General features: G+C 40.5%; 1 protein-coding gene across 1 annotated transcript; it reads left to right on the forward strand.

The window, feature by feature from the left end:
* The first annotated feature begins 904 nt into the window (after nucleotides 1-904).
* Nucleotides 905-25473, forward strand: pkib (protein kinase (cAMP-dependent, catalytic) inhibitor beta). The gene is made up of 3 exons (XM_079753904.1): nucleotides 905-1003; nucleotides 23991-24169; nucleotides 25304-25473. Exons 2-3 carry the CDS (start codon nucleotides 24022-24024, stop codon nucleotides 25387-25389), a joined length of 234 nt encoding a protein of 77 aa, XP_079610030.1. The 5' UTR covers nucleotides 905-1003; nucleotides 23991-24021; the 3' UTR covers nucleotides 25390-25473.
* The last annotated feature ends 2264 nt before the right edge of the window (nucleotides 25474-27737 follow it).

Raw genomic sequence — 27737 nt, forward strand, 5'->3', positions numbered from 1 at the left:
ATTGGCTGAAAACGAGGGACGCATCTGATTGGCTACAGAGAGTTCCTTGTTGACAAAAATTCATTTGTGAATCTAGCCACGTCAGCAGAGTCTCAAAAATCCACATATAAATAGTCCAATTCACACACAAATGCAAACAAGTTCACAAATGAAAAGCGTCTTGTTAATTCAAGTTTAACAGTTTGTATATAAATGTAACAACATCCAAATACATTTTTGATGAAAATTGCAAATATTTTTTAAATTAATATATTTATGGATTTATATTACATTTATTTAAAACAAGGCACATTTGTGTGTGGATCAGAAATGTGTTTGTGAAACTTATTTTTGTTTATGGATTTATTTAGCATTTATACATACCGATATTCATTTGTGTGTGCATTGAAATGTATTTGTGAGAAGAGAGTAATTTATATATAAATCACAAAATACATTTGTGAATCCTTCTCCGTGCATTCATTATTAATGAGATTATTAATGTTCTGACCCCATATTTGTGTCTTATATCATATGTAAATATGTCACATATCACATACATATTTCACATATCTCATATTATGTCACATATTTCACACACACACACACACACACACACACACACACGCACACACACACAAACACATATATATATATATATATATATATATATATATATATATATATATATATGTCACATATCAAATAGATGTGTCCCATATCCACAACGGCATTTCTAGGACAAATGCCGTCACTTTTGCCCTTCACGTGTCAGGGTTTTTTATGGCAGCCGTTTAACATTTATGAAGCAGATTCGATATCCCTCACTCCGTCACCATGGGGTGTCGCTGTTATCAAGGCTGTGTGGGTCGTCCCGTCCTCCCTGGGGACTGGGGAGGAAGGGAAAGATTACAATGTCGACGGGCTGCTCTCGACCAGTCCCACACCAGGATAGCTGATCAGGGGATTCCTTCACCGCAATATCGTCCTATGTCCCTTTGTAGACGTTCACTCGACTCGTTGGGTAAGTCATGCCTCGTCCTTTACGATGTAAATCATCCGCAGGGTGAGTGATGTGTGTGGGGCTATTCGTCCTTTTTGCGGATACATTGGATCTCTCCAGTGGAGCAGCATGAGCGGCTGTAGTACAATCACACACCGCTGAGAGGACAGCCCACGGCAAGGTCTACTGCATTATCTCATCTGAAGGACTGGCTGTGGTCTGTCGGAGTGCAAAAAGCGAAAATCAACGAAAACCTTCACCGCTCGATTTGAATTGCAGTCGTGATTCAGGCAGTAGGCCACCGATAACACACCTTCTAAGGAGATTACAGTGGTTTAAAGAAAGCCTGAGGATCTCAGAGGACGTGCGTCCCTATTGTCCCGAGTGGCTTTGGTCTGTGGCCACCTGGACACATCCTCCTAACGGGGAATCGGACACCGATATGTCCTTCTCGTTACCTCGTGCCCACCCCACCACTGTCGTGTGGACCCCCGCCCCCCTCCCATTCGTGCAGACCCAGGTGGTCCTACCCCACTTGTCGCAGACCCAGGTGTTCCTACCTCCCCTTCGTGCAGCATAAACAATTAAAACGAGAGACTTTCATATATAATGTATGATAGTCAAAGGCATATTGTACATCAGCCTTGCATTGTCCATCGTTGTTGGTATTTTGCGTCCAATAAACCAAAGCCTTTAGTGTGTTTTGTTCTTTATCAATGTCAACAACAATATGGAGATCATATTGTCCAGAGGTGAGGCCGCCCTTGTGGTCGAAGGGACGCGTTAATCATCAATATATTATGATTATTGTTGTTGCTGTTATCATTATTAGTAGGGGTGTGCATTGGCACTGCCCTCACGATTCAATACATTACGATTCACCAGGTAACGATTCGATTCAATTCAATTCTATGATGCATTGCGATGCATCAAAATTCTACTGCACACAATAAGGCACATTTTTCATCAATCCTGAGGCAATACAAGCAGTCAGATATAACAGATTAACAGATTTTATTGGCTGCTATGTGTTTATTCACTCTCCTGTATCTTTGACATAAATGTCATAAAATAAAATGGTACAGGGTATTGGATATGGCATTTTCAAACCTGAAAAAGAAAACATAAATCACTGATTTCAGTGCTTTGAATGAGAAATATTTATCTTCTCTCTGCTTTAGAACCATTTGAATTTAAATAGAGCAATAACAGCCAACTTTTTCCAGCAGTGACCATAAGTTTTTTTTTACACACAGTAAAATAGCAGCTCTAAGACAAGGCACTTCCTGAACTTTTATCTGTTAGCTGCCATTCCTCCACAACATCCAAGAGTAGCCTCGCCATATGAGCACCAGTGTGGCTCTCGTAAACTGCTCTCGTCTGCAGCACATGTGATACAATCTGCCAATCCTCGCTACTGTAATGTGCCGTAATGGTTACATAGGACTCTGTTGCGACTGAAGTCCCGGCATCAGTTGCAACTGCTACATGACTGGCTTTACACATGGATCCCATTACCTTTGCTTTGGTTTCGTTGTACAATGCGGGAAGCGCAGAATCAGTGAAGGTAGCTCTTGTTGGTAGCTTATACCGGGGCTCAATTGTTTTAAGCAGGTGGCGAAAACCCGCATTTTCTACAACAGAATAGGGTCGTAGATCCTTCGCTATGAAGCATGCCACCGATTGTGTGATCCTCTTTGCTCTCTCGGAGTTGTGTGGCAACGTTGACACTAGCGACTAGTCAATTCATGGCTGGGATGTGTCGACTTCTTGTGTTGTTGTTGTTGTTGAAGCCAACTCAGGATGCCAACGATCAACATGGTTCTTGAAGTTAGTTGTATTGCCAACGTGCTTGATTTTAGAGTGGCAGGTTTTACACACCGCGTAAGTCTTGTCTAGTTTCCCATTAACTTCGTAGAATCCAAAATGTGCCCAGATGTCCGCTTTCCAAGCTTTGGGTGCGTTTTTACTTATCTGTCTTTCACGGTCATCTCCCTCCGCCTCAGCCATCCTTAGTGTTGTTGTTGTGCTAGCTAGCCAGTCCCTCCAGAAAAATGCGGCGTTTTTTTGTGATTGTTGCGGCCAAAAATCCTTGATTATGCGGCACGTTTTCTTAAAAAATGCGATGAAATGTGCGGCATATCTATGCAATTTTATACGATGAAATTGCGGGAACTTGCAAAAATTGCGGGAACTTGTGAAAAAATGCGGGAACTTTTCGATGATGTTCACGTCACTTCATAACGTTCCCATGGCAACAGGGGGAAATGGCTGCTGTTGTGTGAAGTAAACGCAACATTTTTCAACTTTCTGCTAAGATATATGTGACTTTTTTGCAACGAAAATGCGGGGATTATGAAAGCATGCAAGCCCCGCATATTTCGTGCGGAAATCGGCAATTTATGCGGTGAAAGTGCGGCATATTTGAAAAAAGGCGGCCCCCGCATGAATATGCAGACTTTGGCTGATTATGCGTTGAATTATGCGATCGCATAATCGCGTTTTTCTGGAGGAACTGGCTAGCGCCGCCGCTTAGCATGTACTTCACAACTTTATTGTCCACTCGAGACCCGAAAATAAACAGTGACATAATCGATTACAGCATGCTGCCGCATCGATGCTGAATCGTGAATGTTCTGCATTGCGATGCATCGCCGAATCGATTATTGGTGACACCACTAATTATTAGTGTTATTATATATTATTATTATTAGTAGTAGTAAAAGGATTTTTATTAGTATTAATACGATTATCATCAGGTATATTAAAATAGGTTTCAGATGTGACAAGGCCTTAATACCAAAGTTTCCAAAGCGTCCATCTCCACGTAGAACCACAGTGAAGTTAGTTTTAAGATGGAAAAATGGACAGACCATCACGGCTGCCTCTTCCTCAGGCGAGGCAACAATATATTGGATTCTGTGTGCAGCTTACAACACATGCTTAGCCATATGCAATACCACAGGTGTATTGGGTGGGCAGATTCACTCTTCCTAAGTGTAATACTATGTGAGGACATTCAGGGTAAGACATAAGCGACCGAACGCTGTAAGTGTAGCTTCTGAGTCCGTGGTTGTTAACACAGCATTCAGAAGGGTGTATAGATACCATTGCAGTAATATCTGGGTCTTGTGAACATCGATTCTGTCAGCATTAAGAGCAACAGGGGAACTAAAACTGCGAGAGAAGTTGGAATAGCACATTGGTAGAAATGTAGTGTCATAGAAGGCTTTTGAACAATGATGTCCTGCCGTTGCTTGGCAACCACCAGACTCATCATGTAGATGAAAGAAGAAGGTACACAGTGTGAGGTACCTGTTGACATGGCAACCGTTTCTACGATGGCCTTTCACAGTGTTGAACCTTTTATACAATTATTTTTTAAAGTCAAGAATAAAAACCAAAAACAAACACAGGCTCTATGCTACTCTCTATTGAATTGATCCCACAAGGGATCCTGTCCATTATTAGGCATCCTGTTGCCTTGACCCAGTTCACTCAATGCACACTTAGCTGCCCTTCCAGTAGTGTTCAGTAGTCTCTCTATCTCTCTGTATGTATCTCTCTCTCACTCACTCACTCACTCACTCACTCACTCACTCACTCACTCACTCACACACAAACTCTCATTCTGTAAGTTTTCTGGCAATACTTCTAAATATGTGTAAGTGTATGGACGATTAAGTGGCTGAGTGTGTGTATGTGTGTGTATTCCTGCCTTCTGCTAGAAAGGTTCAGACACACACGCAAACACACAGCTGGCAGCTGGGCTATAAGGGAAGTTCATGACTTGGCAGGACCGAGCTGCAGTGGCGGCCGGTGATCAAAAATGTTGGTGGGGCACAGTAATAGACAGGGGGTCTGGGGTCTGGGGGTCTGGGGTCCCCCCCCCCCCCCCCCCCCATAAAAAAATGGAATTTAATAGATTTGATTTCCTGTATTCTGGTGCATTTTGGGGATGGCCATTACCTATTTACCTACTATTCATTCAGATTCATAGCCTACATCCTGACTTGCAGGGCCTGGACAAGTTTACACTGCATATACAGACCTACTTTATGGCCATTCCACCAGCCATTGCTATTTGACCCATTGTTGGTGAGTCTCAATGTCTACTTCAAATGCAGTTAGAAATATGGGACAGTTGCTTCATTTTGTTTATATGCTACAGGCCGAAAGACTAAATTAATATGTAACTTACTTGCTCCTTTTAAGTATAACATTGCTTGGGGTGTCCAATTCCTCCACTGAAAAGGGTGGAAAGTGCTTACAACTCTGCTAGTTAGTGAATCTCTTCTCTGCATTTAGTTGTGTTGCGCGAATGCTGCTGAGGGAGGTAGCCTATTTGATTGATTCGCTGAATTGTCCAATCATGTGGTGATAACAAAAAAGAAAAGCGATACCATTGGCCTGGGGCGCACACTGGTGCGACTTGAGGGTGAATTTTCTTGCGCCAATGAAAAGCTGTCTCTGCTTGATAGACAGCAAAAAGTTAGCGAGCTTACGTTGACTTCAACGTGGCCGGCGCCCCTGACTTGGAGGAGGGCTTTATTTCGAATGACCAATAACTAGCCTAGCCCAAATCATTGACGTTCAGACGCATTTAAGTGGTTGCTGGCAGTGACAAGTATGTCACACAATTAAACGAGGATAAACGCTATGTTTTTTTTTTGATTTATTTCGTATTGCTAATAGTTGATTAATAGTTGGCAGATATATTCAAGCTAATATTTCACGGAGGTGCGGCGCCCTAGCGCCCTCTATTGACCCACCGCCACTGCCGGGCTGTATTACCTGTTTTCCATGGTTGAGGGTATTGGTTGGTTCACAGAAAAAGTCCAGTTTCAAAATGAACATGACTAATGGTTTAATACTCTTTTCACGATTGTTTTTCAAGGTAAACATACCGTCATGTATCACTACACTCTGAACATCCCGCTTTATTATTGATTTTGATTATTATTATTGATATTATTTTGCAAGTTGCACCTACCATTATATTATAGCCCAGCTAGACAGCTACAAGTAGAACCCAACTAACTCAACACTGAATATTTTGGTGAAACAATGGTGTCTATATTTCACCAATCCTTTAACTAGAGCAAATGTTGGAGAGCTTACGTTGATTTTGCGTCTGATGTGACCTTTAGGCCAAGGTTCTGCTGCAGCTTCATGCTAGTCCCATAAAATATAAATCAGGACAAGTTGCGTTACGGTTACACAATAAATCAGGAAAGACACACACACACACACACACACACACACACACGGTGCCCCTTGAAACATTACAAATCCCCATATACTAACCATATACTACAAATGATGTGCTTGATCAGATTCAAAAGCAGAGTAATCCCTTTAACCTTTTGCTGGGAAGAATGTCGGCTGACATTTAGTTTGGATTGCAATAGCGGCAAACAACTAGTCGAGTACGATGTAGCAGTAAACAACTAGTAAGGTAGGATGTACCAGTAAAGCGGTTAGGAAGGTAGGATGTAGCAATAAACTACTAGATATAGTAGTAAAGAGGTTAGGAAGGTAGAATGTAACAGTAAACATCTAGTAAGGTAGGATGTAGTAGTAAAGAGGTTAGGAAGGTAGGAGGTAGCACTAAACAACTAGTAAGGTAGGGTGTAGTTGTAGAGAGGTTAGGAAGGTAGGATGTAGCAGTAAACAACTAGTAAGGTAGGATATAGTAGTAAAGAGGTTAGGAAGGTAGGAGGTAGCAGTAAACAACTAGTAAATTAGGATGTAGTAGTAGACAGCTAGTAAGATAGGCTGAATCAGTAAGCAAATAATAATGTAAGATGTAGCAGTGAACAGCTGGCAAGCTAGTATGTAGCAGTAAACAACTAGTAAGGTAGGATGTAGAAGTAAACAACTAGTAGGAGCAGTAGGATCTGGACCAGGAGAGCTAGGATCTGAGGGGGGGGGGGGGGGGGGGGGAAATAGAATTGATTTCATTATTATGACTGAATCTTCATCAATTTAAACTAGAAAATGCATTTCCTGCAGAAAATGCGGTGTAGTACAAAGTGAGGTTAAAAACATTTTTTAATAAAGCCACATAGATTAAGACATAAAGAAACGTTAAATGGCTTAAATCAAGCAGTGAAGGGATTTGAAAAAAAGTTCAAAAGTCTAAATGGAGTAAACAATGTTAACATGCACACCATTTAAGAAAAAGTAAATGGTTGGAAACAAATAAAGTTACCGCTGAATAAAAAGTATTCAAAGTATCATCAAAGTATTGCTAAAAATGCAGAAATGTAAAATGAATTGAACTAAAGAATCTGAAATGTCTAATGTATTGCCCTGCACTGTGTGTGTGTGTGTGTGTGTGTGTGTGTGTGTGTGTGTGTGTGTCTGGGGTCGGGGGGAATGGATCGCAAAACAGAGTTTGAGTAGGGAAGTAGATGGACAGAAAGACATAATACTATTTATATATTATATATATAATAATGGCTAGAAGGTGTTTTCTTGGTTGTGAAGGGACCTCTCCCTTGTATGGTTTACCAAAGGCAGAGCCTTCACGTAGCCGTTGGCTAGATTTAATTTTTAACCCTATTCCCCCGACTTTACCAAGCCTTTTTCTGTGTCGCCTCCACTTCACGAATGGCTGCTTCAGCAACCTGCGTTTGTTCAGCACTGGCTTTGCGAAGCTGCTAGCTCTGAGGGAAGATGCTGTTCCAACATTGTGTGGCCCAATGGGTGAAGGTGTCAATGACAATTCAAGGTGTCAGTGACAATTCTAAACTGTGTAAAATGAGAGCTAGCCTAAGCCTTATGTGTGAGGTGTTACTATTAGGTGGGTTAAATGGTCACAGTTCCTGTTTCAGATGTTGTTAGTTTGTACTGTGTAAAATCATTTTCGTCGTTATTTATGTGTGATAATTTTAGCAGGACTGCAGTGCCCATTATCGCCCCTTCCAACACGTCGGATGCTAGACCGATACGCCTCAGATTATATTGACGGAAACCCAAACAAACTCGCCGGTGGGAATGCATTCTGTGGGAATACAAAGTGCACGGTTGTAGTCGACATCAGTCGGCACACAGTTGTCCATGGGATCGCTAAAGGCACACGTAAGAAGCAAAGGTATGTAGCCACTAAGAGTTAATAGTGTCTTAGTATGCAATCCATACAAAACTTTTTGAGCATCTTTTTCTTGTGTATTGGGATGTCGTATTTTTTTTTCTTGGTTTACCTAGAATCTGCAGTCCAGTAATCTATTTGAAGATTCTCCCTTGCTGATGTTGCTAGAATATGGGCTATACATACATTAATTTATCACATAATTACTTTCTACTAACAATTCGATAAAAGCATCTGCTAAATAACTTCATAACCAAATAGGATATGGTTTATATTTGCAAATGGCTTCTTGTATGTGTGATGGGTAACCAAGGTTTACTCTGCAGTGTTAAAAAAACAGGTAAATTATTATTTCCAGTTTCTAATATGATTTGTTTCTGTTATTTGTAGCCATGCAGACACAGGTGTCTCCTGTCAGTGCAGACTTCGGAACAACCTCTCATTTGCCACACTCACTGCTGACTTCAACACCAATAAAGGGCCCAGGCTGGTGACCTAGCAAGAGACCACGGCTTGAGTTGGAGGAAGAGGAGGAGCGTGACTTCTCAAGTCATTCCACAGTCTGATACTGTGTTTTGCTCCAAAGAATGTGTTTTTTCCCTTCATGGGAATATTGTGCAGGTAATAATTTACACCATCTCGTAATTGTGAAAGCCATTGATTGGAATGATTGTCAGGCACACTCTGTGTTGTTTAACGGCTGTGCTTTTTTTTTTTTTTACCATAGGTTGTATCTAGCATCAATGCACCACAATAAAAATGCATCACAGGAGCAAGCTACGACTTCTGCAGGGCAGGCTGTTTATAAGGTTGTCTATCCGAAGGTCGAAGAGGGGGGAAGGTGTTGTGAAGCCTGTGAAAACAGATCCAACATTCAGTAAGTTTGTAAAGATAATCTTTAAACACACACGCACATCAGTTTACAGATTGTTATGGCTACATTCATTAGTATGTTAATGCATATGACCTCATAAGGCTGCTCATGGAGGTATTTGAGGACCCAACATCATTTGAAGAGGAAATTAAGACTATCCCCATCCCTCCAGACCTTTCAGCAGAGTACGCACACACTCCAAAGGCTGTGCTGGTTGCCTGTCACGACTCCCGCTTCAATCAAGAGGTGGTCTGAAGCCTACGTAGTCACCAGATGGGAACTGCTGCCGTATCCGCTGCACCACACATGACGGGATGACGACCTGACAACTATGTCCTAAATATCCCCAACACCAGCTTACAAAGCTGCGATAGGCAAGATGCAAGGGACAAGGAGCAGAACTTTCTGTTAAACTGTTTTCAACAATAACCTCTTATAGGCTGGGCCTATACTGGGCCTTACTGTGCACCCCCCACCTCCCAACGAAACCAACTATTTTTGAATGGTCTGACCATGCCGAACATAAAAAAATAGATGGCCTCGTTGGGAGGTGGGGGTACACGGTAAGGCCCCGAGGCTTGCGGCCTAATAGTTTTATTGTTTTTCTTTTAATGGTAAATTGATCCAAATCACATAATAATATTAAAAGTATAATATTTCTTTGGTTTTGTTTAGTAGGAGATTACAGCCAAAATTACTTACTCTTCATCTGTTGTGTGCCTCACAGGTCCATAATCATACTTGTAAATATTGTAGATATTTTGTAGACTGTATGTGTTTAGACACACAGGCTCTAGGCCTGCCTGTTGTGTCATGCAGGTTATTAATTCTGGCACTTCGCTCATTCGTCTTAGTACCTAATAAATACAATAAGACAAAATAACTACTGTGTAGAGTGACCTTGACATCACAGAGTAAAACATGACTGCATAGGACAACACAGATTCAGGAAGCAACATCTGTTTTCCAGTCATACTTTTATTTAGCATTTTTTTAAATCACTGATTAGTTCTACACAACAATGATTGTTATACAGTAAATACATGGCTGGTATTGCTGAAGCAACATCTATTCGAGTAGGATTGTTATTTACAAAAAATGGTATCACTAATGACTTCACATAACAAACATGGTACAGTTGGCTGGTACTACAGCAAACAGGTGAGAATGGTGAGATTACTCGTTTTCCATTACAAGTGGACTGGTATTACTGTTGCCATATGGTAGAGATGATATAAACATGCAATATAGTTTACTAGAAGTTAATTATAAGGTTTGGTGGTGATAGTGGTAGGCTACTCATCTTCTGAGGATGTTATATATATATATATATATATATATATATATATATATATATATATATATATATATATATATATATATATGACATGACATCGTTCTCAACAAACGGTGTAGCTTAGCCTAAAGCTCATCAGTTTTACCTTTGGGATTTCTCTACAGCAGACGTTCTCCACTTCGTTGGGCATAGTGCCACAATTCCCACAGGTGCACCTAGGTGGTAGAGATGTTATAAGTTAAAACGGTGTATTTTGATGGACGAAAGTAGTCAACAATATGCCATGTCGGGACATAAAAAGCTTGTTACGGACGCTTGAATAGTACGAGTAGTCTACTAGCCGCAAGCTAAGTCAGAAAAGCGATGCTAAATACATGATAAATCGCGTGTGTGTATAATAGCATAAACAAAAACTTAGCACTGTGAAATGTCCTGGGGTCTCATTTATAAAACTGCGTGGGATAATTACTAAAAGTGTACGTACGCCCAAAAGCCAAGTTTTGCGTGCGCCAAAAAATATTCAGACTTAGAAAACCCTGCGTACGCACACCTCTAAGCAATCTTTTCTTTATAAATCAGAGTGCCTTCAAGTGTGCGCAGCTGAATCAGCTTCACGGTCCGCCCTGTACACGCCCCTTTTTAACCATAAATGGTCAATGCAAATGACCTCATGAATGCGATCTGCATATAAAACAGACTCAGATGGCAGTGGCAGAAGGACTGAGAAAAGCAAAAAAGCGAAATTTTGAAGTGGAGGTTGAAGTGGAGACACTTGTGGGTGAGGTGGAGCCCCGAAAAGTAGTTTTGTTTGGCGGTTACGGGATTGGGATCACTAATAACAAAAAGCAGAGTGAGTGGCAACATGCTGCAGCAGTGAACTCTGTCAGTGGCACGGAGCGCACAGTCCCAGAATTAAAAAAGAAGACGTCTGACATAAAGGTACATATTTTTATGTACCAATAAATCGTTATAGTCCCTGAAGACCCTCTACCTCCGAATCCTGCCATTTGCATTGTCCTCCAGCAGTGCCAGCATTACGCACGGGGCTCACCGCTGTATTTATAGGGTTACGGTAATAAGACTGACCGAGAACAGCTTGGATAATCAGTTTGTAATCACCCACGTAAAATGTTCATGAACATAACCCCTTTTTAATGCCTGATTTGTCATGAAAAGCATCAAGAGGAACGGACAATAATATAACGATTGTGATGAGGAGTATTTAGCTTGGTTTTCCACACTTGGGATTTAATTGACATTTGATTATGTGTTTACAGTGTCACATAAAAATATTATGTTATTGACACATGTTGGATGGATGGTCGCGCCGTCAGTGGACAGTATGCATACTGTGACGGGATTAAAGATAGAGAATTTAGATTTTGAATTTTCATTTCGATTCTAAGGAGAAGTTTCTGGGGTTATAACTGAGAAATAACGCAGTTGACTTAAATTATTCTGATTACATAGATTTAACGCATGATACGGGTTGAAATTAAACGTATGAAGGGCAATGATAAAACATAATCATTCTTCTCACTGTACATTTCTTCATTCTGACTTCAGTTCACCACCACACCGTCAGTGTCGCCAATTCTCCTTTTCCTCCAAACCATGCGTACGCATGGGTCAGAGTTTGCTTAGGGCTGCGCACATTCTCCCGTCAAGTTAGTTTTTTATAGATCACAACCTTGGCGTGGAAAGTCACGTACGCCACTTTCAGCCCCGTTTTGGGCGTACGCAACGGTTATAAATGAGACCCCAGGTCCATTCTACGACTAAAATCGTGCTTGTCATTAGCGTCGTCAGCTCCATTATCGCTTTCGGGGCCCGACTCAGGCTCAAATTGGTAAGGTAGCACTGAAGCCATAGTAGACAGAGTGACAGAGTGCCTTAAGAGACGTCAGCACCCTGTCAGCACCAAGATTCTAAATGCCTCAAAATTCTGATGGCCAAAATAACCTAACAAACACACCACATATACAGTACAGATATAGGCACACGTTAAGGCCCATGGTGAAGACATGTCCCAACGTTAGGGGCCTTCAGATGCTCACACAATGCACACACTCATTCAAATCTATCTGCTGATAACACTCGGCCACAGCCCGGGGTGCTCAAGGCCAAGCAGGTGCTCTCGAGAAACCCCCACACCAGCCTTGACACACACAACTCGCAACACACAATTCGCTAGAAGAAAACACATAAGACTGATACACCCTGAAGGACATTACGCTCATTCGAAGCAGAACCTCTACGAAGGCGAAGTTCCGGACGACCTCAGCGCTGTTAGGGACTTAGACATTTTCGCTCGATCGATCTCTTACGCTCTATAGCTCAGTATAACCTTTTTCACCTTACTAAATAAATCCAAGGCCCTCGTGCCGACAATTTTATCTCCTCTCCGTCTCAGTTTATCTGTTCAAGTAACTAGGCAGACTATTTTTCCCAACAATTCTAAGCAGCAGGGTGTTTCACATAGGGGAGAAAAAAAAGTAGGAGAAAAAAGAATGTGCTAGACAACCCTTTATTGTTGTAAATCAATTCTATGAGGCCAAACAAATTAAATAATAAACAGTAAAAAAGGGCATAATAGGGCCCCTTTAAAAAGTATAAAATATTTTAACAGTCTGAAAAGAAGCGCACGATTCCAAGCTATTCTTTTTAAAAAAAAAGATATTTTATTTTAAAGAGTCTCTAGGTAAAGAAATTAGGAAGGAGATAGGTCCCAAAGTTTGTAGAGAATAATAAATAAAGAAAGAAAGAAAGAAAGAATAAAACTTATGAAGAACAATAGTTGAGCGCTGCATGCAGCACTCACCTAATAATCATTAGAAACGACTGAAAACGGATGCCTTGAATACTGTCTTGAAACCCATGTGTAGACTCTTACTGTACGGGATTTTTTATTTGATGAATGAAAGGAAACCTCTGAAAATAATTTGTTTTATTGTTGAGTCCACCACCTAGCTTTGGGCTTCCCATCTTCTCCACACTGCTTCAAGCCAAGCTAATCATGTAGGTCCACGTGATGGGAAACTTGAACCAACGAAAACATGTGAGGGTAAAGGCAGTGTTTATCTACCTCCAAGCCCAACAGGTTGGCCATGTATTTCAGCATATGTTTGTGTCAATAGCGATCCTTCAACTGATAGAACATTTAGCACAATGATCTCACAAGCAGTCTCTTTGGAGTGGAATATTCTAATCAGAAAATATTTTAAGATAAATGTCATGAGCTGCTTTCTAACCATAAAAAAACACCTAAATGACAGGATTCAAACATCCTGTCCTTAAGGTGGCATGATTACACACAAACACACACACGCACACACACTCACACACGTACACACACAGCCATGAGGGGAGGTTCTATTTTTAATAAGAAAAATAATGCGCACCTTGTCAATCTCAAGAGGACGCGCCTCAAGTGTCCGCTAGCCTTACTCAGAGTTCATTCCCTGTCCCCTGTTGATTGTTGACTTGTTCACATCTGTGGCACAATTATGACAACCTCCATTCTCCACGCTGCAGGCGTGGGTCTCAGGCACTATTTACACACACAATTACACACCTCAACATGGCCTTTGTATGAGTGATCCTCACACCTTCCTGGCTCTTTCTCACGTACCATGTTTCATCAGTCATCAGTCCTGCCATGTCGTTGCCAAGGCAACAATTTCCATCCCAGGTACCATGAAGACTCTGGATAAGGGACTTTATGTTCAACTCTCATTCATGGAATGGAGGTTGAACTTGTACATGCAGATAAAAACATTATTCATATTATATGTTTCAAGCAAACCTTTACCAATGGATCACTAGCATTTGTAGATAAATATAGGCAAGGCAACTTATTTATATAGCACTTTTCATCACTAACCCTGGTCCCTCCTCCCTAGTCCCTGGTCCCTTTGAGTGTAGGCACTCACACTCGACTTGTCAACACTTGACTTGTCCTTTTAGAACGTCCCTGTTGTTCTTGATGACTTGTCCTTTTAGAACGTCCCTGTTGCTGTTGTTGTTGACTTGTCCTTTTAGAACGTCCTTGTTGTTGTTGTTTACTTGTCCTTTTAGAACATCCCTGTGGTTGTTGTTGATTTTTCCTTTTAGATCGTCCCTGTTGTTCTTGTCGACTTGTCCTTGTTGGAGCCCCACTGGGCTACTAACCCAGATACAGATGGGCAGGGCCTCCCCTGTCTCATTATACTGCTCATCCCGCCCACTCCCTTCCCTTCTCCCTGCTCCCTTCTCCTGCTCCCTTCTCCCTGCTCCCTGGTCCATTCTCCCTAGTCCCTGGTCCCTTACACTGTAGGCACTCACACTCTGTGCAACAGAGAGTATGGATAACATAAACACAAACACACACACACACACACACACACACACACACACACACACACACACACACACACACACACACACACACACACACACACGTGAAACACAGACACATCTATACAAAAAAGGTAGATGTTTGAGAGCCCTGAACCTTAGGCTGCGTTTTGTAAGACCTTGAGGGATAAATCCTGAAATACTTTAAATAGAAAGTATGATTATGACATCCACTACAGCTCTCTCTCTCTCTCTCTCTCTCTCTCTCTCTCTCTCTCTCTCTCTCTCTCTCTCTCTCTTTCACGCCCTCTCTCTCTCACATGCTCTCTCTTTCCCTCTCACTCGGCCTGGGTTGTTAACATGCTACAGTGTTGTGATACTTTGGCCTATATCTCACAGCACACAAACAGTGTTAGTAACAGTGTTCACGAGACAGGAGCTTGTCTGCTTACCTGCTAGATTGATTATCATATTGCAATTTCTGTGTTGCAACATAAGTGATGGACAAGACAGATAATAAATCATGTATATTTGATTGCATTGCTAATGTTAGCATTGTTCTAGTAAGTCCAATTGTATCTCATAGCACCTAAAACTTTATTTTTACAATACGATTTGATCGCAATATATTATTGACCAAAAGCATATTCAAAAGGGAGTTTCAACCATAGAATTACAACTCATACAAATGACTCATAATAGTATTTTTGTATCCTGAAATTTGACAAATGTGCAGCCGACCTTTCTGGGTCAAAGTACAAAAGTCCCAATGGCTATATAAATGGCTGAATATATATGGCTATATTATATACATACAACAGTCCGATAGACTTTGATTACTGCATTATGATGAAAGGACCTTTAATGACAATTAAAGCACACTTCAATAAATCCCTCTTATAGTGTGCTAACATGACCTGATAATAGAAAACGGCTTACAGTACACTTTTACATGTAGAAGAAAAGTGTACTTATAGCACTATAAATGATGTACCTTGGTCCATGTAAACACTGCTTATGGCCTGTTTCACCCACAAATCAATAAAGGAAATGGATGAGCCAATCACTTCAAGCTACAGAAGTCCGAACCAAGCATTTCTGTAGAAGCAGGAATTTCTGTAAAAAGTTGCCGACTCCCCTCAATAATAGTGCATTGAATCCATTTCTACCTAAAGAAACCCTTTTCTTACCGTGCAAATCTATGCAGGTCTTAAATCTCTTTAAACCTCTCCAACTGAACTTCCATCTGATAACCTTACAACCTAAATGAAAATGTTCAAATAACCCTATTTTTGGACTTCAATGAGACAAACTCCTACAAACTTGAACATTTCTTGTGAGCAGTTAATATCGTTATTGCAGATTTATTGTGCCATTTGTTATGAAAGACATTGGCCTGGGATCACAGGAAGCGGCAAGATGGGACAAGAGGGTACAGCCGTCCAATAGGGAAGGTATCCCTCCCTAGATGCCCCACCATCTGAGATAGTTTAGTATGCGCTGTGTCATAATCACACTTAATCCCACATGTCCATCACCACCACAGTTGTTGCTGGTACCCAGGATACCGTAAGAACAAGAGAGAATAGAAGCAGTGCCTGCAAGTATTGCGTCCTCTCGGCACCCCGGGCGTCCTCGCCCTCCAGGGCTACAAATGAAGCTGCAGCTCACTGAATGGCTAAAGCCGCCAGCAATGAGAAGGCATCTCTGAATTACACCTCGTACCTTGAAATGAACCTGAGCCTTCAACAGGACTACTGGCTGTTCTTTATATGCCTGTTTAGCAGAGATGTGGACTGGAGTCACATGACTTGGACTCGAGTCAGACTCGAGTCATGATTTTGGTGACTTCAGACTCGACTTGACAAAATTACGCATGACTTGCGACTCGACTTAGACTTGACTGCTATTGACTTGGACTTTGCCTCTTTGACTTGTAATGGCTCGACATGTCTTGAGTCAAAAACATTTGTTTTAGATGTCTAACCTGTTTCCCGCCTAGAGGGCTAGACACCCAAGACGCATTCACTTCCATGAAGATGAAAAAAAAAAAACAGCGAGCGAAGACAAATCTACACTTCAATAATATCAAAACGAATTTCGATATCGTTTATACTTTATTCAGAATAACAGTTTTAGTTTCATATCGGCTGCGTTTTTAGTTGGTCCCATTGAAGCCGTCTGGCCAGCCTCTGACACTTAAAGACACTAAATCATTGTTCAACCGTTTACCTTCGTTCAAAAAATGTAACAAATCTACACACTCGTATCTTCAATAATATCTAAACTGAATTTTGGTATCATTTATGCTTTCTTCAGAATCACAGTTTAAGTTTCATATCGGCTTTGTTTCAGTTGGTCTCATTGATTTACGTTGACGGTGGAGGTGAGGACGTTCAGCAGTGTTGCCAGATTGGGCTGTTTTACCACCCTATTGGGCTACTTTTAACAACCTAAGATTTTCGAGATTTTCGCATGCGCATATCATAACACATTTGAAGACAGAAACAACGAACATATTATAACTGTATTGATAAGAAATGACTGTACATTAGAGTGATATGTTGAAATTACGATCAATAGCCTAATAATGACATTAAGTAAAAATACATGGTGACTTGTTCAAGACTTGAAAAAGTTTGGGACTTGGACTTGGACTCGACTTGGCTTTGGTGTGACTTTGACTTGGACTCAACTTGTCTTTCCCCGTCTTGACTTGGGACTCGACTCGGACTTGACTGCTAAGACTTGGGACTTACTTGGGACTTACCAAACAGTGACTTTGTCCCATCTCTGCTGTTTAGTGACCTGAGCCTTCAACAGGACCACTGGCTGTTCTTTATAGACATGTTAAGTGACCTGAGCCTTCAACAGGACTACTGGCTGTCCTTTCAAATGTATTTTGGGCCATTCAAATACTTGACCATTATTTTATCTTCTCCATAAGTAGACGTACTTGATTCATCTGACATTTGAAGGATAGACACATGTTGCAGCCGGTAAAGAGAGATGTGGATCTAATGTTTAATTAGCACCATGTACACACGTGGACAAATTGTTGGTACCCCTCTGTTAATGAAAGAAAAACCCACAATGGTTACTGAAATAACTTGAAACTGACAAAAGTAATAATAAATAAAAATTTACTGAAAATTAACCAATGAAAATCAGACATTGCTTTTGAATTGTGGTTCAACAGAATCATTTCAAAAAACAAACTAATGAAACAGGCCTGGACAAAAATGATGGTACCCCTAGAAAAGATTGAAAATAATTTGACCATAGGGAAATGCTAAACTAAGGTGTGTCCTCTAATTAGCATCACAGGTGTCTTCAAACTTGTAATCAGTCAGTCTGCCTATTTAAAGGGCGAAAAGTAGTCACTGTGCTGTTTGGTGACATGGTGTGTACCACACTGAACATGGACCACAGGAAGCGAAGAAGAGAGTTGTCTCAGGAGATTAGAAAGAAAATTATATACAAGCATGTAAAAGGTAAAGGCTATAAGACCGTCTCCAAGCAGCTTGATGTTCCTGTGACTACAGTTGCACATATTATTCAAAAGTTTAAGGTCCATGGTACTGTAGCCAACCTCCCTGGACGTGGCCGCAGGAGGAAAATTGATGACAAAATGAAGAGACGGATAATAAGAATGGTAACCAAAGAGCCCAGAACAACCTCCAAAGAAATTAAAGGTGAACTCCAAGGTCAAGGTACATCAGTGTCAGATCGCACCATCCGTCGTTGTTTGAGCCAAAGTGGACTTCATGGGAGACGACCAAGGAGGACACCACTGTTGAAAGCAAATCATAAAAAAGCGAGACTGGAATTTGCCAAAATGCATATTGACAAGCCACAAAGCTTCTGGGAGAATGTCCTATGGACAGATTAGACAAAACTGGAGCTTTTTGGCAAGGCACATCAGCTCTATGTTCACAGACACAAAAATGAAGCATACCAAGAAAAGAACACTGTCCCTACTGTGAAACATGGAGGAGGCTCAGTTATGTTCTGGGGCTGCTTTGCTGCATCTGGCACAGGGTGTCTTGAATCTGTGCAGGGTACAATGAAATCTCAAGACTATCAAGGCATTCTGGAGAGAAATGTGCGGCCTAGTGTCAGAAGGCTTGGTCTCAGTCGCAGGTCATGGGTCCTCCAACAAGATAATGACCCAAAACACACAGCTATAAACACCCAAGAATGGCTAAGAGCAAGACATTGGACTATTCTGAAGTGGCCTTCTATGAGCCCTGATCTAAATCCTATTGAACATCTGTGGAAGGAGCTGAAACATGCCATCTGGAGAAGGCACCCTTCAAACCTGAGACAACTGGAGCAGTTTGCTAATGAAGAGTGGGCCAAAATACCTGTTGACAGGTGCAAAAGTCTCATTGACAGTTACAAAAATCGTTTGATTGCAGTGATTGCCTCAAAAGGTTGTGCAACAAAACATTAAGTTAAGGGTACCATCATTTTTGTCCAGGCCTGTTTAATTAGTTTGTTTTTTAAAATGATTCTGTTGAACCACAATTCAAAAGCAATGTCTGATTTTCATTGGTTAATTTTCAGTAATTTTTAAATTATTATTACGTTTGTCAGTTTCAAGTTATTTCAGTGACCAATGTGGGTTTTTCTTTCATTAACAGAGGGGTACCAACAATTTTGTCCACGTATGTGTAATTTAGCTATTTGTTCTATGTTTGGAATGCCAACCTGAGCATAAAAGATTAAACTAAACTAATTCAACATTAGTCTAGTTTATTTTGTGAAGCCATATGACGATAAACATATATAATTTATGAAAATCAAATGTCAACTCTAGCATGATCTGTGTAAGTTAGCCCAAGCAATAAAGTTACCCCTTCTATTTTTTGTTATATCAGAAGAGCGCAGCAAACTGGCGCATAAAGTATTGTAACGAGCTGGGTTAATGTGGTTTGGTTATTATGCGTTCAGCAGCAATGCAAACGTTCTCATGTGTTGGGTTATGCACTAATGTTATTAGTGGGGGTTAATAAGGGATTGTCTCGCGAGAATGGGGGGGGGGGACAACGGGAGGGAGGGTCCGGAAGCGGGGGGTGGTGGTGGGAGTGAGACCTGTGTTACGGCTAGAAGTACAAGTGGTCACGGCCAACAGTGATCGGAGATAAACTGTGGATTTATCAAATAAATAGCAGGATTGTAAGCCGGACATCGACTGTTTATTCAACGCTGCACCACGTGAGGTGGTCGTTACAGTATGAAGATTAAATTAATTAATAAATATAAATGGGAAGATCCAGGGGAACAGTTCGGGTCTAAGTCAAAGCTTGAACACAAAAGATTTGGGAGGAAATAAATACCGAAAGGAAAGTCATCAAAGTGCGTCTCTCACCCAAAATGTAAGGGTCGCAATGGGTAACGATCCAATTATTTTTCCATCTTTATTTTTTAAAACACTTGTCATTTTAAATTGTGGCCCTTGTGAGCGACCGAGTGAGTGAGTGGTCGCTCACACACACACACGCACGCACACACACACACACACACACACACACACACACACACACACACACACACACACACACACACACACCACACATTCTCGTTCTCTCTTCCTTTCTCTTTCACATGTCACATTTCATTGACATGAGGTACAGATGTGTGTGTAATGGGGTTATGAAGGCCCCTACCCCTACCGTCTCCTCTGTCCAGGCATGGAACGTTAGGATCCTGCGATCAGTTTTTATCATGTAATCAAACTTTCCTGCGGTATGTTAATGCTGCGGAGACAGTTCAGTGCATTTGGCAGTTTCCATGATGATGACTATTCAGTTGTAAGATTTAATTATAAAACATTTATTTAGTTTGTTTGCTTAATATAAAATAATATGATTATTATTATGATTATTTATGTTTATTTTCTCGTTTGTATTATAAATTAAAGTTAATTGAAATGATTGGGCAGCTGTGGCACACCGGGTGCCTAACCTATATATAGAGGATGAAGGGCATAGGTAAGACAGGCACTGGGAAGGGTCATGGTTTTTTACCAGCTGTACCAGAGAGACAGGAGATGAGGTGGCAAGTTTCCACTGTTGCACATTTGTTTTGTTCGCTTGTAACACCGGAAAAATAAACCTCCAGAAAACCCCAAATCCTGACTGGACAGTTGACTCTTTGTCTACACTGCGTAAGATTCGTTCCCCTGGTTCCTCAATGGCTATTTTGATTACGCTGCTTAGTTTGATTTCTTTATATTCCAGTTATTGTTTTATTGAGGACAAATCGCCACTACAGTATGTAATAAGACTTATTACATACATTAAACTTATTACATACATTATACATTTAGCATCCATACATTAAACATATAACATACAATAAACATATTACATACATTAAACATATGACATACATTAAACATACTACATATATTAAACATATTATATACATTAAACACATAACATACATTAAATATGTTATGTACATTAAACATATTACATTCATTAAACATTACATACATTAAACATATTACATACATTAATCATTAAATACATACATTATAAATAATACATACATTAAACATATTACATACACAAAACATGTAGCATCATTATAAATATTACATACATTATACAAATGACATGCATACTTTATAATTATTACATACATTATGCACGTAACATACACACATTATACAAATTACATACATACATTTTACACATATCATACATACATTATACATATTGCTTACTTACATTATACTCAGGGTGCGATTTGCCGGTGGGGATGGTGGGGATTATCCCCCCCTCTGGTTTACACGTCCTACCCTCTGCTGAATTATTTTTATCCTCGGTGGGGATAAAAATTATCCCCCCCACCCAAAGTATTTTCACCATTACATCGTAATAATTAACAACCAAAATACACAGGGTCCGTCTTCATTTTGAAACATTTTAAAATGTTTCTCAAAATTATCCCCCCCTCTGGTTTTTTCACAAATCGCACCCTGATTATACTCATTACATGCATACATTGTACACATAATATACATGATGCACCATGATGAAAACATTGTGGATTCCCTATTCAGCTGCATAAATTTAAAATGTATATGAATTGAGTTGAGGGAAAGCTACGTGCTTAATTTGTTCTTTTTATTTTCCCTATTCAACTGACAGAGCATCATCTCCATCATTCACACCGCAGAAGACCTGCATTATGTTTCACGTGTGTGCTGTGTGCGATGTTTGTTGTGGGTTTCCCAGCTTCTCCATTTCCTACCAAGATTACATCCAGTGTATAAATAGCCGGCTAGGCTCTCTCTCCGTCAGACACAATGCCACTAATAGCCCGGCCATCCTAGGCCAACAAAAAGACAGAGGTTTGTTTAAAGGGACAATCTTAGTAGGAGTCTGTAGGTGCGTGGGGTGTTGGGTCACCATCGGGTCCAATACGGAGGGAAGGATTTCCATGCAGTTTCTATTTGCCTGCGTCCCAGTATTGATGTCTTCATGCGTTTCGATTTGCATGGGTTTGAATGGAGATGGTTTGGATTTGGGAAAAGAAGGTTGTTTACTTTGTATGTATACTCACACATGCGTTTGTAGAAACACTAGCTGTAAATAGAGGCATTCCTTTCCTGGCCTTATTGATGCTAATGGGATTGTGTGTGCTAAGCTCTACCAAGGAACATACATGACTAATCATATAGTTATTTCTTCTGATACCAGATACATAGCCTAGGATTTGAATCAAATAATTATGCAGATTTATTTTATTTTATTGATTTTGATAGCTTCGTTTTTAAATTAATAATTATATCATTCCAAGGTATTTGTTTTCATTAACCGTACGCATCTGTTCAGTCAAAGGATTTTGATTTCCACTTTTCTGATACTAAGCTGCCCCCTACTGGCACTAAGCTGGAACACATCTGAGGACTGCAGGCCTTATTTTACTTGCTGTCTTTTTTCTCCTTGATAGATTGATCTTGTATTTGCATTAGTATTCAAGATTCAAGGACTTTATTTGTTAAATGTGCAGCGCAGTGAAATACTAGCGTATTACTATCGCCTGACATTATTTAATATTTTTATTAAGGAAATATCTTGGTCTGCCATTCAAGAACACAAGTTACTCACTGTCTTATTCTGAGATAATGCAAGCATTTCAGTAGCATTTAGACTGGTGGAGGTGTCCCACCAGTCCGAACCACAGGAAGACCCATATGACAAGCATTGAAGGTGGAGCTTTCCCACCAGTCTGAACCACAGGAAGACCCATATGACAATCATTAAAGGGGCAGTGTGCGAGATTGTGTTGAGATTCCTTGATCGATTTAAAATTGATATAAATACGTTATTACATCTGTAAATCTTAGGTCATAGTTTTGCAAGTATCACTATAAGTTCTGATCATTTATCTTAACAGTAGGTGAATATAGGGCTTTAACAACTTTGCATCACAATGAACAACAAATAGATTGGTCATTATGGACAGACATGTTGTGTGTGAAAGGTCTGCAGCATTTCTCATGTGAGACATGGAAAGAAAAGTTTTTATAAGCCTAGGTTGTAGTTTATATGTATTTATGTTAATTTAGGATTTTACAGTACTACAACTCTTTCGAGGCATTAGAAAAAATGGCAGAGTATTGCCAATATTATTATACCACGATGATTTCTGATGTACAAGCCCTATAGGATGCTTTTGATAACATTATGCTGTGCAGTCGAATTCTATGAGTTTGGATACCGACTTTCTCCAAATGAGTGAAAGCCTAGTTTAACTTATTGTGTGCAGTTGTATTGCAACAATTTGTTTTTTAACTCTCTCCAAAAGAATGACCCTCCAAAATGATCATTTCCAAAACTTCAATGTGTGGACGAATGCATTGCCATTCATCATAGTTACTCTCATCCGCAAACTGCCCTTTGCTACACTATTTTATACATAGATAAGGAAGTGAAACCTCATTATAATTAAATCCTCTTAAACATTGGATGTTTCGGTGGAAGGACAGAGCATAAGCTCTTCTTCACAGGCTCTATGAGGCACGTGCAAGAGGGTTAAGCTTCTGGGACAACTATATATAACGCTATGTGTTCGGATGGGGGAGCTTCGTCTGGCCAGCGGTGGATTCTGATGAGTTTAAGCTCCGACAGTTATAGTATACAATCACGGTACTTCTACACAATGACACTATGAAAGTAGTACAGTTCACTTGTTACTTCACACATGCCAGGACATGTGTGCCCATCACCATCCATCTGTGTGTTTGAGTCCATGCTGGTGGGGACAGCACATATGTGAACTACCAGGGTTTCCATCACTCGAGCTGTGTTAGTTATATGCATTGAGCTGAATGACAAACCCTTGTAATAATCCTACTCTAAACTGTTGGGTGTTGTGTTTCTCCCAGGGCTATGAGGCTACGAGGATAGCTGCCCGCCATGACCGATGTGGAGCCCGTTGTGACAGACTTTGCGTCTACGGCGCGTACCGGGCGACGTAACGCCATCCCCGACCTCCTGGGGGCCGCCGCCGGACCGTCCGGCTCCGCGGAGCTGTCCAACAAACTGGCAGAGCTCTCAGTCGTGGGTGCGGATATGTTGCTCTATCTGGTTTCTCCTTACAGCGGGACATACTCTATTATACACATACAGCGTTTCCTTTCAAAAAGCATCTTGTTCTAAATGTGCCTGTATAGCAATATTTTGATAAAGTATGTGAAAGAATGAGTCCATAACAGGAGTGGAGGCCTTGGTTGCAGATCTGAATAGTAAAGTCAGATCTCAGATTGTGCGGCATCGATATGAGCATGGACACATGATCAGCCACTGAGTGTAGTGAGTGCATCCTTTAGAATTCTCCTTAATGCCTTGATGGTGATCTTATCTTAAGAACATAAATATAAGCAATCCTACAAGCAAATGTGAGAGCAGGTTCTAGGTCTCTAGGATCATGAGGTCGGAGTAACAAACCCACTGACTGCAGGAAGAGCACACTGCATCACATGACCCGATCCAATCAGAGGAGGAGGACACATCTATAGTGCACTATATATACAATCATAGGAGGAAGATACATCTATAGTGTCTATGTATCTAATCAGAGGTTGAGGACACATCTATAGTGTCTATATATCCAATCAGAGGAGAAAGAAACATCTATAGTGTCTACATATCAAATCAGAGGAGGAGGACACATCTATAGTGCACTATATATCCAATCAGAGAAGGAGGATATATCTATAGTGCACCATATATCCAATCAGATGAGGTAAATACATCTATAGTGCACTATATATCCAATCAGAGGAGGTAGACACATCTATAGTGCACTATATATCCAAAAAGATTAGGGAGATAAACCTATAGAGTCTATATATCCAATCAGAGGAGGTAGACACATCAATAGTATCTATATATCCAAAAAGATGAGGGAGATAAACCTATAGTGTCTATATATCCAATCAGAGAAGGTAGACACATCAATAGTGTCTATATATCCAAAAAGATGAGGGAGATAAACCTATACTGTACTATATATCCAATCAGAGGAGGAAGGGGCCACCATTGTGAAAGACCTTGCTGTCGACAACTTTGCGATGTGTGAATGTGTGCATGAATAGTTGTAAGTCGCTTTGGATGAAATCATCAGCAAAATCCCTTAAATGTAAATGTAAACACCAGCCTCTGCATCTATGAATATTGTGCTGTGTGTGTGTCTTAGAGGATGCTGATGGAGCTGGTGAGGGCCCATCCACCTGCCCTGCACAGTGCCCCGGGGATGAGGAGGAGAAGGCAGAGGGGAAGTAATGCCCCTCCCTCTGTGATGATCCCCCCGTCCCCCTTGATGTTGGACCACTGGTCCTCTGATGGGAGATGTGGTGAGACGCTGGAGACGAGCCATCAGTCTCATCACAACGCACCAGCGGAGGACAGGAGGGAGGCATGAAGAAGAAGGACACACACACACACACACACCCAGCTGGTCTTATCTTGATAAACTGCCACTCACCATCTCTATGCAACATCAGCCAGGATTAGGTCAGTGGAAGACAGTTGGGGAGATAACGTTAAGTGGTTAAGAACTGTAAAATCGGTGACAGTGACAAGAACACCAGTTCCAATGATGATTTAGTAATAACGCTGGTTGGAGATTAAACATGAAGGCTATCAAGGTGGCCCATAAATCTTAATATCCCCTGTGTGGATAACAATGTGATATTGATAAAAACATTCAAATTGTGTCCTTCGGGAAAAAAAAGGTTGTTTTCCATTTGAAGAAAATGATAAGAATTGTATATTGTGTGATGGGCTGAGTTGCAACCAAAAGCATTTATTCTCTGAATGTCAGCTGCGTAGTTGCAGGAGTGTCTCTAATTGCACAAGGGAGTTGTTTGATTTGAAAAACATTCCATTAGGTGATGTAAAATACAACTTTTATCTCTTCTGTGGTTGACAATGATGTGTTCCATTGTAAATCTCTGCCTTTTGTGTGTTTTAATTTGTAAATCAACATTCATTTACAAAATCATTATGAATTATTATTATCTGTATGTCAAGTCTGTATAGTTTTACATCGCAATATATTTGCACATACCCTGTAAAAAGATGCATTTCAATCTTGACTGCCGCTAATAAATATTGTGCTTTAGACTACATATATTTTATATCGTTGTTTGTAAATAGTTCATGCTAAATATAGATGTGTGTATGTTCATTTACATCTTATAATCTATACGCTATATGTATAATTCTAATATATATATATTATATATTATGCTTAATAATATCAAGTAGAGTAGACCAGGCCTTTATACTACAGCATTTCCCAACAGAGTAGACCTATATACTACAGTTATACCTAATAGAGTAGGCTAGGCCTATAAACTACAGTAATACCCAATAGAGTAGACCTATATACTACAGTTATACCCAATAGAGTAGACTAGGACTATATACTACAGTAATACCCAATAGAGTAGACCTATATACTACACCCAATAAAGTAGGCCTATATACTACAGTAATGCCCAAAAGAGAAGCCCTTTGTACTACAGTAATACCAAAAGAGTAGGCCTATATACTACAGTAATACCCACTAGAATAGACCTATATACAGCCGTAATACCCAATAGAGTAGACCTATATACTACGGTGATACCCAATAGAGTAGGCCTATATACTACAGTAATACCCACTAGAATAGACCTATATACAGCCGTAATACCCAATAGAGTAGACCTATATACTACGGTGATACCCAATAGAGTAGGCCTATATACTAAAGTCATACCCACTAGAATAGACCTATATACAGCCGTAATACCCAATAGAGTAGACCTATATACTACGGTGATACCCAATAGATTAGGCCTATATACTACAGTAATACCCAGTAGAATAGGCCTATATAGTACAGTCAAACCCAGTAGACTAGGCTTATATACTACAGTAATACCCAGTAGACCAGGCCTTTATACTACACTAATACCCAATAGAGTAGTCCTTTATACTGAGGCCTGTAGTACTGCGTTCAGCCAGGGGGAGGGGCCAGCGACCCTTACGCTTTCGGTCAAAACATGTAGTATTATTTATTAATAAGCTAATAATATTAATAATGTATAGTGCAATTATTTCCTAGTAGTCTATTTCCATATGAATTGAGTTTAGTGCATGTTTGCATGATCAGGATTTCTTTACCAAGACGTCAACCCGAGCAGGCTTTAAAAGTGCATTTGGGTCCCAGCAGCAGCATAGAGGACCACGTTGGCAGAGCTGCTGGGAGCCTTCATCTGCCCTACCACTGTTACAATAAGGCTTCCCACAGACGGCTGTGGACGGCCCTCTTCATTGCTTGGCATAGAGAAATCTCATGGGCTAGCAATTAATCATGGGATGGCGATGAATGTACATAAGTACAATAGCCTGTCAAACAGGATGATTCAGCTGAGTAGTTCCCCCGACACATGCAGCCATCATTAAACATATTAGCCTACATTTAGGAACGGGCAGGGTGTTTCTATGTGGGCCATCCATCCTAACAAGGGACCATGTTGTAACCATAATGGACACTAGTGTGAGGTAATGTCTGATCATGTCATTATTAGTAAATGCCCGTGAAACACAACAGGGGGTCTGGTTGAGCTGGAGCCCTGACC

The sequence above is a fragment of the Pollachius pollachius genome, assembly GCF_949987615.1.
Source record: "Pollachius pollachius genome assembly, chromosome: 16".
Lineage (NCBI taxonomy): Eukaryota > Metazoa > Chordata > Actinopteri > Gadiformes > Gadidae > Pollachius > Pollachius pollachius.

Coding starts and splice junctions, on each gene's coding strand:
- pkib (XM_079753904.1), top strand. CDS start 24,022: ATGACCGATGTGGAGCCCGTTGTGACAGACTTTGCGTCTACGGCGCGT. Junction 24,170..25,303: donor GGCAGAGCTCTCAGTCGTGG/GTGCGGATATGT, acceptor TGTGTGTCTTAG/AGGATGCTGATGGAGCTGGT.